Below are 13,569 nucleotides of genomic sequence, written 5' to 3'. Positions count from 1 at the left end.
TTAAAGATTTGCTTATTTTTAATTTTGTTTTGTGTATGATTGTTTGCCTGCACGTATGTCTGTGCACCACATGCATGCCTGCCGCCCTCGGAGGTCAGAAGAGGGCATCGGATCCCCTAGAACTGGAAGAATCCAGAATCTATAAGGAACCTCTACAAGGCACTAAGGAAAAGATAAGTCAGCCAATTCTAAAATGGAACTCGGTGCGCCCCTGTGGGTTGGTGTCAGGGCTGGATGTTCTTCGCGCTGCCTGTCGGGACAGCTCCAGCCTGGCTGCGTTCCCGGGCGCATCCCGAGAACTTGTGTTGGCCTTCCTTAAGCCGGGGAGGCGTTGGGCAGAGCTGGGCTGCGGCTCCACCCCCGGGGGTTGCCGTTTCCTTAGAAGGCGAAGCCCTAGGCTTGGCCGCTCGCCTGCGGGGAGTCCGCGCGGTACGCCTCCCGCAGCCCTCGAGACCCGGACTTCTGCGAGCGCGGGAAGAGCGGCGGAGCCTGTGCTTCGGCTCGGGCGTGGACGGGGCGGGCGCCGGGGCGGGGCGCGCTCGCTCGCGGGTTTGAATGGAAGGGTCTCGACCGGCGGAGACAGCGGCAAGCGGGTCCTGAAACCAGAACTCCACAGCCGCCCCGCGCGCCATGCGGCCGGAGAGGTGAGTCGGGCGGGCGTGGCATCTGTCCCCTGGATGTAGCACCATGGGAACGGCGACACCGGGGACAAACACCCGCCCTGCGAGGTGCGCAGGTGCGTGGCTTCAGAGCCCAGGGATTGCCGCGCCGTTTGGAGCTTTCCTTGGGAGTTGATTTCCCGACCGGGAGGAGCCCCCGGGGTCCTTTTTGTCGCCTGGTCGCAGCAGGCTGCTCTGCATCCTCCGTCGCCCCCAAACTGGTCCTCGAGCCTGGGCACTGTGACCACAGAACCTATCGCCATTTTCCCGCGGTGCTTCCAACCCTTGACCACTGCTGGGAACTGCGTGATTTAATTTAGAACCTAAAAGAACGTGACACTGTATTTTTTTTAAAGGCTTGGGGTGCAAAACGAGAGGCTATCCGAAACCGGCCCTTTTGAGGGCGGTGCCCAGCCGACCTCCTCTGTGAGCTTTGGATCGGCGCTGGACCGGGGCGCACGCGGTGGGGACCGCTGTGCCTCGCGCCGCGCCTCCAGGTCTCCCCGCCTGGCGGGCGATCCTTCCCCACTTGGCTGGAGGCCGTCCGGCTGTGCTTTGTCTGTCGTAGGTGTGGTTCCGCTCGCCTGCGCTTCGGCCATGGAGGTGCTGCGGCGCTCTTCTGTCTTTGCTGCGGAGATCATGGACGCCTTTGATCGCTCGCCCACAGACAAGGAGCTGGTGGCCCAGGCCAAGGCGCTAGGCCGGGAGTACGTGCACGCGCGGCTTTTGCGCGCCGGCCTCTCCTGGAGCGCACCAGAGCGTGCTTCGCCTGCCCCTGGAGGACGCCTAGCGGAGGTGTGCACCGTGCTGCTGCGCTTGGGTGAGTGTGGGTCACCGGCAGCTACGATCCCAGTCCCCTCACCCCCCCAGCTGGTTGATGGGCCTGTCCGCTGTGTTTCGGGGTGTGGGGTACAGCTGTTCTGCACCGACATTCCTTTCTCCAGACATGTTCAGCCCCTCTTTGGCTGCGCCTCACCCTCCCTCTGGGGTAAAGAGGAGGCGTGCGTGGGAGCCCAAATCTGTCTGGAATGGTGAGGGTGCAGGATAGGCCACCCAGGTTGGTGCTCCTCTGTTCTCTCCCAGGCTTGCCTGCTTGCTGGCTCCTTTGCCAGGTCCCCCACCCCTAACGCCCCATGCCTGTTTAGCCCAGATCACAGACAGACATTCTTGTCATCAACTACAGAAAGCTCTGAAAGCGTAATATTTTAGCAGCTAAACTTTATTGTGACCCTTGTACTCTGCTGGACTAAAAAATCCTTTGTGGGACCACGTGTCCCAATGTTTGTTTTGGAAAACAGGCCTTTCAGTTATTGGCTGAGATCCGACACCCACTGCTGTTTCCCTTGATGGGAAGCCCCCCCCCCCAGGGCCTTCTTGAAGGACATCTGGGACACTGTTTTGTGGGACACACATAGCTCAGTTGCTCTCCTTAGCTCCTCTATGGCCTGGACACGTGAGGGGGAAGGATAGGCAAACGCTGATATTGGGGCCACCTCACCACAGCCAGACTGGGGTCTGGGGCTGTCCTGGGGCCGTGCAAGGGAATGGGGGGGTGTAAATAGCAGAGATCAAACAAATAGGTGTGTGGATGTGAGGGTGTGCTCTCTCCTGGTTGGAGGGGGCCCTGTAAGACCCGGCTTCCCGGAGATGAGGTACGCACACATGCTATTTTATATAGGTCCTGCATCTTTGTGCTGTGATGGCCTCAAGGAACACGGGCTGTGTAGACCTGGCCGGCCCAAGAGTGAGAGAGGCAAAGTCCCTCGGGCCGAGTTGGACTCCCAGGAGGGCTGTGCAGGGATGGAGGGGAGCTATCTCTAGGTGTGTGCAAAGGATGAGTGAAGGGCTTAGGCTAGGTAAACTCATCAGAGAAGGAGACCAGTGCCTATTGCTGGAGAAAAGACTTGTTGGCCTCCTGAGAGCCCCTAGGGCACTGGAGTGGCAGGAAGTCTTGCCTTGGGTCTGACCCACTCAAACTCTGTCTTCTCAGTCCTTATGGCTGTGGCAGGTCCTCGGAGGCTTGACCACTGGCCTGTGGAAAGCAGCAGGTGCAAAGCCTTATGCTCAGCAGTAGCCCTCTGAGTACTCAGTAAAGTTAAGGCGTTTTTCCATCACGCAGTCCTGTTCCTACACTCGGGGGGTTCAGACCCTTCTAGACAACTAAGGGGATTCTCAGAGGGAGAGTACTTGAATCCCAGTATTTTCTTGTTCGGGTTATATTTGGGGCTGTCATGAGTATTCAGGGTGAATTTTTCTAAGTAAGCTCAGTTATAGCTCCCTGACCCCCCAGCATGACCCCCCGGCCACAAACAGGAAGCAGCCCAGCTTGTATCCCTGAGCAGTCTCCTGGGGTCAGTCTCCAGAGGGCCCCGGGGGTTTATCCTTGGCAACATCCAGGCCAGCCTTGGGAATTTCCATACCATCTCTTCATCCCCTGGCCACTCCTCCTGATTCTACCCGGTTCCAGATCTTAATTAATTAGATAGAGCCCAGCTGGCCTCAGGGGTGACGTGGGCGCCCTTATCGCTGGGACAGGACAGGCGGCAGCAGCATTTCCCTATTTGCTTTGGCTGGGGAAGTGGCTGGGCCGGGGACACCCAATCAGAGGCTGTGTGGAATTCCCGGCATCATCTTCCCCTGTGCGTGCACGAGGCTGCCAAGGGCACCGCTGCCCAGGGGGCCAGGTGGGACTGGCAGGCATCCTCCTTGGCCCAGCCGTGGCTGGGCTGATGCAGTACCATATAAAAACACACCCATTTGGCACCAGGAGCCCCTGTTGGCATGTGGGTGGTACCATTGTCCCAGGGCCTTGGTTCAGCCTAAGTCAGTTCACTGAGCCATTACCAATGATGCTAGTGCCTGGGCCAGGACAATCCTGTGAGGCAGCGGCGGCGGGGGACCACATAGCTGTGGTCTTCCAGCCAAGCCCCTCACCATGCTGGGTCCTGCCTTCCTGCCTGGCCCCTCCTCCTGCTCGGCCCATCCACTTGCTCATCGTCCTGTCTGCCCTGCAGTGAGTCACTGAGCAGGCACTGCCCATGCACCCCTGCAGGATTCCTGCCCCACTGGCCCAGCCAGCTTGCCTTAGGGGGCTGGAGGTTCCACAGCCCTCCGAGCCTCTTTGATCATGGGGCCAAGGCTGGGAGAGTCAAATGAAGTAAGAGAAGGTGGGGGGGGGGTCGGTCAAACAGGTTAAGTGGGGAATCGGGGCCCTGTGAAGGGGAAGGTGTTAGCTTGGAGGTCAAGTGAGGTCAGGTGGATCCAGTGCGGGATTGAGTCTTGGTCAGTGCTGGCCACAGGGCTATGGTGTGAGAGGACCCGACCCACTGTGTGCCCATACAGGGGATGAGCTGGAGCAGATTCGCCCCAGTGTATACCGAAATGTGGCCCGGCAGCTGCACATCTCTCTTCAATCTGAGCCCGTGGTGACTGACGCCTTCCTTGCTGTGGCTGGCCACATCTTCTCGGCAGGTAGGTCTGGCCCGTTTCCTCAAGGCATCTCTGGGAGGGGGCTCAACATTTGTGGATCAGGCGGGCTTACAGGGATAGAAAATTCTTGGGGTCTTCTGACACAGCTCTGTGGGTTCCAAGTCACTGCCATCATACAAGCCTCCTGGCACTTTGGGCTGTTCTGAACTGTGTGGCAGCCCAGCCTGGCCAAGAGCTGGTTCAGAAAGCAGTGCATGGTGCTGCCAGCCTTTTTTTTTTTTTTTTTTTTTTTTTTTAATTTTGGTGTTTTAAGATGGGGTTTCTTTGTGTAGACCTGGCTGTCCTGGAACTCTGTAGACCAGGCTGGCCTCGAACTCAGAGATCCTCCTGCCTCTGCCTCCTGAGTGCTGGGATTAAAGGTGCGCACCACCACACTCAGCTGTTTTTTATTATGTTTTTTATTTGGGGTGTGCGCGTGCACATGCGTCTGCGCATGCTCATGCACTGAACCACGGCACGTATTGTCGCGGTCAGGGGACAACTTTTGGGAGTTGGCTCTCTTTCATCATGATATCGAATTCAAGTCTCAGGCCTGGCTCTAGGTGCCTTGACCTTCTGAGCCATCCCACTGGGTATACAATTGCTGTGGCTGGAGGAATACCCTGAAACCTGAGGGCCTAATCGGGAGGTGTTGGGAGTTTTGTTGGTGGGCATTTTAATAGAGTTAGGAGTTACATATGTAATAAGTTATTATGATGGAATTGAGGTGACAGCAGAATTTAATAATATAAGTGAGTGGGTGGTTTATGAAAGTGTTGCGATTGGACTAATGGGAGAAGGGAGTGCAGGCGTAACAGCGGTGTAGAGTTGTGCTGCTTGGTTAATGGGAGTGGCTGGGTGATCCTTGTTTATGTGTATCTTTACTATTATCGAGGTTACTCAATAATTACTGCTGCTGGCCATTCTGAGGGCTGTTGACGCAGGCCTGCCACTTGGCTGGGGCGGTGACTCTCTGCAGGACTGCAGCAGCATATCCTGGGCTTTGGTGACCATGGTCTTTGAATTTCCACAGCTGGATCCACATGGGACATTTCAAAAAAAAAAAAAAAAAAATGAGCATCCCTAAGCATCTACGAGTGTACCTGGTTGTGGGCAACTTTAGGAGATTAGGGACACGCTTATCTGGGGCTCTCCCAGGGCCTTCCATCTCTGCTCCAGAAGTGAGTGTTAGGCAAGGCTTAACTCCTCTTAGCTCCTGCCGCCTCCTCCCTCTTTGCCGCAGGTTCCATTATTGCTGCTTGCCTTTTATACACTGCCCCGGGTTTTCAGGGCGCTGCAAGACGCAGCTCCCCAAACCTTCCTGTTCCAGGCTCTTTCCTTTAGAACCCTGCTTGCTAGACACCTTGTTGTCCACATGTGTCACTCAGGCCAGATCCTAGAACTTTGCCTAGGAGTGGGGAGGCCCCGGCCAGCTTCAGGAGCATCAGGACGACAGATCAGGACCAGCCAGTGTGGCTTCTGTACTGAAAAATGCAGGGCCAGGGGAATGGGCTGTGGGAAGTGAGTGAGTGGGTGGGTGGTGGAGTGGGAGAGGCGGAGAAGGGCTGTGGAATGGGAGTAGGAGAAGCTGTATTAGGAGTTAATGTGCAAGCTCCAGTCCCTTCCTTGAGGGTAACCTGCAGGCAGCTGGTGGGAGCCAGAAGCCAGCAGCCAGACGTTTTGGGTGGAGGACCACCCTTGCCCTCTCCGGAGCTTTGCAGCTGACGCCAGCCATGGGTGGCCGCCAGGGTGTCTGTCTCCAAGCTGCCAAGCAGGCTGGTTTACGAGCCAGGGATGGCTGGATTTATAAGGAACTTCGCTGCTGAGGCTGCAGAACTAGTCTGCTGATGGCTTCAGTGGAGCCAGGAGAGGCCGGGCCTCCCTTCGGGGTAGGTGTGAGCCGGAGAAAGGGACTGGGGTCCTGGGTGGTCGTGAGTGTGAACTGAGGAGAGGTCGGAGTAACCTTACCCCCCTGTCCACCATCCCTGCCGGGTGCAAGCCCACCCTGAGCATGGAGGCAGACTAGAGAGGCACTGGCTCTGGGAGACCCTCTGGGGGAGACAGAGCCCTTCCCAGCTGAGGCCAGCAGTGGGTGGCTGCTTGAGTGTCTGTCTCCAAGCTGGGGGGTGGGGAGGAGGTGGGGGAAGAGAGGCCATGGGAATGCAGGGTGGCCACGTCTCACTGGAGGCCAGAAAGTCCCAGCTGACTTGACAAACCTGCATATGAGATGATGAGCATCGACAGTCATCGTTGTGTGTGTCAGAATGGCTTCATACTTACTAGGATGCCAGACAAGCACAGTGTTGATGAGGATGTGGAGAACTCAGCCTTTACCCACAGCTGGTGGGACACATGTGAAGTATGGCTGCTTTGGAAAACAGCCTGGCAGGTCCTCAAATGGTGAAGCATGGTGTTTCCATATGACTCACCAAATCTATGATTAGATGTATACCTAACAGAAATAAAACCCATGCCTACAGAGAAGCTTGCCAGTGTGTGTTCCCAGCAGCATTATTTACACAACCAAAATTAGCGACTATCCATTCGCCCATTAATTGACAAATGGATGTGGAATATTGGTCAGCCATGAAGAGGAGTGTAGTTCAGATAAACCTTAAATGTGCCAGCCACAAATTCCATCTGTGAGAAATGTGCAGAATATGTTAACTATAACAAAGCAGATTCGAAGTTGCCAGGGGGTTATGGGGAATCGGGGTATGATGGCCAGTGGCTACGGGGAAGCAGGGCCTGGCGACCAGTGACTATGGGGTTTCTCCTGGAGAGACAGATGTTCTGGAATTATAGGGTCTGGAGAGATGGTTCAGTAGTTAAGAGCACTTCTCCTCCAGAGGAACCTAGTTCAATTCCCAGCAACCACAGGGCAGCTTACAGCCAGCTCTAACTCAAGTTCTGTCCCATTCCAGGCTATCTGAGCCCTCTTCTGGTCTCTTTGAGCATAGCATGTATGTGGTGCACAGACAAAACACCCATACACGTTAAAAATAAATGAATCAGTCTGGGTGTGGTGGTGTACGCCTTTAATCCTAGTTCTCTGGAGGCAGAGGCAGGTGAATCTCTGAGTTTGAGGCCAGCCTGGTCTATAGCATAAGTTCCAGGACAGCCAGAGGTATATAATAGAGAGACCTTGTCTCAAAAATCAAATAACCCCCCTGCCAAAAAAAAAATTAATGTTCCAGAATTAGATTGTGAATGTATATGCAAGCCCAAGGGAAGCACTTCCTCAAGAAGTGCCCCGGCACATCTTCTCCAGCCACTTCTGCTGGGAATGTCATCACCCCACGGAGTACACTGTTTTTGTTTGTTTGTTTTGATTTTTCCAGACAGGGGTTTCTCTGTGTAGCCTTGGCGGTCCTGGAACTTGGTTTGTAGGCCTGACTGACCTCAAACTCACAGAGATCCACCTGCCTTTGCCTCCCAAGTGCTGGGATTAAATGCGTGCGCCGCCGCCGCCGCCGCCGCCGCCGCCGCCACCACCACCACCACCGCCGCCGCCGCCGCCGCCCAGCGGAGCACACTGTTTAACAGGACATTAAGGTCCTCAGTTCTTGTGACGGACTGGGGCACTCTGCGGGTGACACGTTAATTCTCCATCGCATCAAGGGCACAGCTCACAGCGGAGCACCCTGTGATAATGTGACCAGCACCAAGGCCTGGCCACCGGTGCTGTTTCCCACTGGCCCTGTTCGGGAACCTTCTGGCCTAGGATGCTTAGCAGGCCGAGGCCTAGGGCTGTGTCCTGCAGGTGACATGGGTGCCACTGATGCCAGAGTGGAGCTCAGCTGGGCTTTCAGACTCGGGTTTAGTCTGGAAGAGACAGCAAGTCACTCTTTTTTTTTTTTTTTTTGGTTTTTTTGAGACAGGGTTTCTCTGTGTAGCTTTGCGCCTTTCCTGGAACTCACTTGGTAGCCCAGGTTGGCCTCGAACTCACAGAGATCCGCCTGCCTCTGCCTCCCGAGTGCTGGGATTAAAGGCGTGTGCCACCACCGCCCGGCAGCAAGTCACTCTTATGGGGGAGTTAGAAGCAGATGTGTGGCACTGGCTGATTTCAGGGGGTTGGGTTTTTTTTTTTCTCTCTCCCTTTTTATTGAGGAAACATCTGTGTACTGTACATTTAGCTACATTAAATGTCAGATTTGGTGGCATTTAGCACATTCAGAATGCTGTTTGTCCTAATCCTGAGGACAGACTATCAGCAGTCACACTCGGTCCCTCGCCCCCAGACCCCTGTGAATCATTTTTTTTTTTTTTGACTCTGTGGGTGTGCCTGTTCTGTGTTTTCTATAGGTGGACTGGCACAGTATTTGTGCCCTTTTGTGTCCGGGTCCTTTCCCCTGCTGTGCGGGGGCAGTCATCAGAACCTCACTTTTGCTATTGGCTGTATAATAGTGCCGTTGCAGGGTCCCAGCAGTTCGCTAACGAGCATTTAGTTTTTCCTTTTTGGCTATTGTGAATGGTACCGCGGTGAACATCTGTGTGCTGACGCGTGCATTGGTAAGAGGTTATTCTGAGTGCTGTGTCAAAGTGGGTTGAGGGGAATTTCACAGCCTATACAGGCTACTCTTAGGTTAGCGTCTCACAGGGCCTGTGGCTAAGCTGTGTGTGCTTTTCAAGTCTCGTCAAATGCTCTCCAACTGCCTTCCCCAGCAAAGCTGAGAACAGCAGTTACCTGAACGCTTACCTCGTCTTTCCCAGTGTGTGTATGTGTGCACAAGCATGTGGGTGCAGATGATGCTTGTGTGTGTAGGTCAGAGGTTAATGATGAGTATCTTCTTTAGTAGTTAGCTTTCAATTATTTTTTGAGACAGTCTCTCACTGAACTTGGAGGTCATAATGACTAGGCTGGCTGGCCAGTAAGCCTTAAGGATCCTCCTGTCTGCATCATCCTGGCCTCATCTCTTGGATGCCAGCACTGGGGTTACAGGCGCATGCCAGCATGCCTGGCTTTTTATACGGGTGCTGGGGATCCGAACTCATGTCTTCACATTAGCATAGCAACACTTTACTGTCTCCTCAGCCCCTGAAGCTTTTAAACATAGTAGGACCACAACTACATCTTGTTCTAATGTATCCTCTTATGCTGTTAACAAGGGGAAATAGATTTAATTTCTTCAAATGCTTAATGTGTTATTTGTACTTTTTTGCCCCCCCCACCTCCAATCTCCAGATCATTTGGCCTCAGCTTCCTGATATTACAGGGCCACGCTACTACACCTACCCCCGCTTTCTCAAAGATTTATTTGAATTTATTAATTCATTTATTTAGTTTGGGTTTTTTTGAGACAGGGTTTCTCTGTGTAGTGCTGGCTGTCCTGGATCTCGCTCTGTAGATCCGCCTGCCTCTGCCTTCTGACTGCTGGAATTAAAGGCATACACACCATGCCCAGCTGATTTATTTTATTTTTGATATTTTAATAGCATTTAAAAATATTTATACTAATTATATAATTTTAATATTTATATTTATATTTTAATGTTTAAATGTAAGTGATATATTTAAAACCTTTTTTCATTATGTATATGTGTTTGTTCCTGTGTGTGGATATGTGCATGTGTGTTCAGGTCTGACTTGGAGGTCAGAGGCTTCCTTTCCTGGAGATGGAGTCACAGGCAGTCATGAGCCGCTTACTGTAGGTCCTGGGAACTGAACTTGTTTCTCTGGAAGAGCAATATGAGCTCTTTAACTACTGAGCCATATCTCCAGCTCCACCTTTGGAGATAACTGTATGCAGCTGGGGACGACCTGGACTGAACTCATTTCTGATCCTCCTGTCTCTGCCCCAAAGATGCTGCGGTCAAGCCAGGACTTCCTGTATTTTTTCCATTTTCATGTGTGTACACACGTTTTGCATGTCTGTGGGCACATCTGCGTGCACATCCATATGGAGACTCAAGGTTGCCGCTGGGCATTATCCTCAGTAGTCTAATTTACTGAGGCAGGATTTCTCAGTCACACCCAGCGCTTGCTGATAGGGCGAGTCTTGCTAACCAGCTTGCTCCGGTCTTCCAAGGCCAGAACTGGGGAGGGTGGGCTGGCACATCCACCCAGCATTTATATGGGTTATGGGGATCTGACCTCTGGGTCTCAGGCTTGCATAGCAAATACTTCAACTACTGGGCCATCTCCCCAGCCCTAGAATTCCGATATGTTAAGGTGCTGCATGTAATCCCCCACGTGTTGCTCATCTATCTTACTTCAAAGTTTTAGTTATGCCTCCCGGCAGGTCAGCAGCCTAGGGAAGAGTCTTCCTGTGGGCTGTGGCTTTTTTATAAAGCAAGTATGGGATAGGCCCTGACCTCCTGCCCTGGTATCAAGGTTCAGAGTAGCAGACAAAACAGGGTTGGACACACCCTGGAAGTTGCCCGCTGTTTTCCTCACCCAGTTCCGAGTCAGTCCAGCCCCACTGTGCTGAGTTGCACGGCTTTCCTGTGGATACCCTCTCTCAGACGTGGGTAAGGCTGGTCTCATCCTAGGCTCCGGCAGGTATGCCCCAGAGGTTAGGAACCTCCATCTACTTGAGAACAGGCTAAGAGAGAAAATCTGACTTGCTGGGGATGGTGGTCCAGCCGCACCAGTACATCCGACCAAGTGGCCTGTTGTGGTGGTGGCCTGCAGGGAGGGTCCTGGCTCCATAACCATTACTCGTCACCGGCTGATGGCGGGCAGGAAAGTAGTTAGGAGAAGCTCAGCTTTTCACGGTGCCCTATGGGCTGGACACCAGTTTGGGTCTGATCAGCAACTATCTCCCTACAGGCATCACATGGGGCAAGGTAGTGTCCCTGTACTCGGTGGCTGCGGGGCTAGCAGTGGACTGTGTTCGGCAGGCTCAGCCTGCCATGGTTCATGCCCTGGTCGACTGCCTGGGGGAATTTGTGCGCAAGACCTTGGCGACCTGGCTTCGGAGGCGTGGCGGATGGGTGAGCCTTAGCATCAGCAGGGATGTGGGGTGGGGTGGTGGGAGGGGCGTGGTGTGGTAAGCACTGGAGTGTTAGTGGCGGGAACAGAAGGGTGGAGTGGGATGGAAGGTGGGGGCTTCGGGAAAGGACTACAGGACTCAGGGTTGCTCTGAGACACAGGCAGGTGCTGGCTCTTCTGTGCCTGCACTAACAGGATCCCAGACCCAGAACTCTTGTCTCCCTGCCGCTCCCAGGAGGTGCCTGGCAGAAAGAGGCCAACAGTCTCTCAGAGACAGAACTGAGGTCCCCCTCACAGGGAGATTTCAGTACTGTCCTAAGTATTTCACTTTCCTCTTGGGAGCCCCACTTTTCTCCATTCTCAAGAAGCACGACCTAGAGGGGTGGATGTCAGGACAGACCCTCCTAGTCTCCATGCCTGACTGCCTACATGGTTGGCCAAACCAAAGACGCTTTTGAGAACTGGGCATGAAGGATGGGCTCCATCCAGAAGCCCGGTTTCACCAATAAAGTGGGTAGGCAAGGATGCCTGATTCGAGACCTTCCCCCAACTCTTAGGTGTCCTGCTCAAGTTTTGGTCCAGATGGGCTACGGCCTCCCTTCTCAAACAGCTTTGTGATCTGATAAGACATTTTTCCAGAGGCAGGTACTAGGAACCTGGGGTTGGCTGGCTTTGCTAACTGTCCCTTTTTCCTCCCAGACTGATGTCCTCAAGTGTGTGGTCAGCACAGACCCTGGCTTCCGCTCCCACTGGCTGGTGGCCACACTCTGCAGTTTTGGCCGCTTCCTGAAGGCTGCGTTTTTCCTGTTGCTGCCAGAGAGATGAGCTGCCCACCAGGGCAGGGGCCACTCCGAGAGCCCCTGGGCCCAACCCAAGGGGCCCACAGCCTGCAAAGCACCTCCCTCACTCAAATTGGGAGCATCCAGTCCCCGGGGCCCTGTCCCAACCCCATTCCTTTGTGGACCCTGGCCTCCGGGAGGGGTGAGCGGAGAAGGCCGTCGCAGAGTCTGGAGCTGGCTTCAGTGTCTGCTGGAGCTCTTCTCTGGGAAACTCCTACCAGAAAGCCAGGGTCAGTGCCCAGCCCTGGAGAAAGGGACCGGGGAACACTTTCACTTGGTGTCCCAGGCCCGACCCCAGGAAGGGGCCTTCCCAGGACACGAGCTGGCCTCAGTCCTTGTGGGAAGCGGGTCCTGTACATCTGATCTGAAGGTGATTCTGGCTAATGCAGGAGGAGCCAGGGATGCTTACTGTCCCTAAAGGCAGAGCAGAAGGCTCCTGTGCTGCTGCTGAGGCTATGTCTAGATGAAGAAGGTGTCCCTAACTCACAAGGGGTCCTCTGTGGCAGGGGCCAGGGGTGTAGGGATCCAGGCTAGTTCACCTGACCAATGAACAAGAGATCCTGTGATGAGGTTGTCTGCACAAGTTGGACCCCAATAAAGTTCTGCCCAGCGGAGTGTGAGACCCTACTCTGATTTCTTTGTATCTGTCCTCATGTGACTGCTAAACATCGCGTGCTGGGACCTCCAAGAACTCAAGACTCAGGAAGCCCACGGTGTACCCAAAGTCTAACCTCCTCCCCTGACTGCTGTGTCCTGAGCGGCTTTGGACTTGACCTAACTAGAGGCTGTGAGCGAATGAAGAAGAAACACAGTCACAGAGAAAAGCTGGGAATGGATAGGCTGTGCACACTCTGATGGAGCTGCCACAACCCGGAACCTCAGCATATTTATTATGCACAGCCCAGGGGAAGGGCTAGCTAGTCTTGGTAGGAGGTGTCTGTAGGTGCAGTCTTAAGCTGGAACATCTAGGGGGGGAGGCTGCAGTTGCTAGTTTTTGTACACGCTGTCAATCATTCATAAACGCTCAGACTCGCACATACTTTCAACATTCGGTCAGACCAAAGGAAGGTTTTCACTTTCCGTGGGTCTGAGCCCTTGACATGGCTCAGTGCCTCATGGCTGTGTCAAACAATGCACATTCGCTCAGGACTTCATCTTCTCCGCACATTCCCTTGGCTCCCCACATCCAGCCTTTCCTTGATGCTAGTTATCTAAATCAGGCCATGGGCGTGTTTTGGAGCCCCCGCCAGACCTGTAGTGCTGGAGGCATGTGCTGGCTGAACATGCCCTGTCCTGTGTCTCCTTGGGCCCATCCTTTGACTTGACCTAGCCTAGCAACCTGCCTCCCTGCTGGGCTGTGTGTGTTGGGGTGAGCTGTGTGTCAGGCCGAGGAAGGTCCTGTAGAAAGAAGCCCTGTAGCCACATGGGGTTCACATCCCCCGGTGGGCAAAGAGGCAATCAACCATTTGCTGTAGGTGAGCCACTGTAGGATGATGTTCTGTGGCCCACTTGAGTAACGGTTAGGGGTCTGACAGGTTGGTCTGATGGCACAGGAGGGAAGGGTTCTGATGTTGGTTCTCCAGCCAAGGTTTAGAGGCGCTGCTGCCTGCCTCACAGTAGAGAGCTCTGTGCCACGTCCAGAGTGGGATGTGGCAATAGAGATACTCAA

General features: G+C 54.1%; 1 protein-coding gene across 1 annotated transcript; it reads left to right on the top strand.

Moving 5' to 3' along the window:
- Nucleotides 1–453: 453 nt before the first annotated feature.
- On the top strand, nt 454–12,527 carry Bok (BCL2 family apoptosis regulator BOK). The gene is made up of 5 exons (XM_052750325.1): nt 454–644; nt 1,228–1,479; nt 4,002–4,130; nt 10,900–11,063; nt 11,761–12,527. The coding sequence occupies exons 2-5, from the start codon at nt 1,257–1,259 to the stop codon at nt 11,884–11,886; spliced, it is 642 nt and encodes a 213-aa protein (XP_052606285.1). The 5' UTR covers nt 454–644; nt 1,228–1,256; the 3' UTR covers nt 11,887–12,527.
- Nucleotides 12,528–13,569: the final 1,042 nt, after the last annotated feature.

The sequence above is a fragment of the Peromyscus californicus genome, unplaced genomic scaffold, assembly GCF_007827085.1.
Source record: "Peromyscus californicus insignis strain IS unplaced genomic scaffold, ASM782708v3 Scaffold_21__1_contigs__length_65335640, whole genome shotgun sequence".
NCBI classification, from domain to species: Eukaryota; Metazoa; Chordata; class Mammalia; order Rodentia; family Cricetidae; genus Peromyscus; species Peromyscus californicus.
This window is presented reverse-complemented; position numbering and strand designations above follow the sequence as displayed.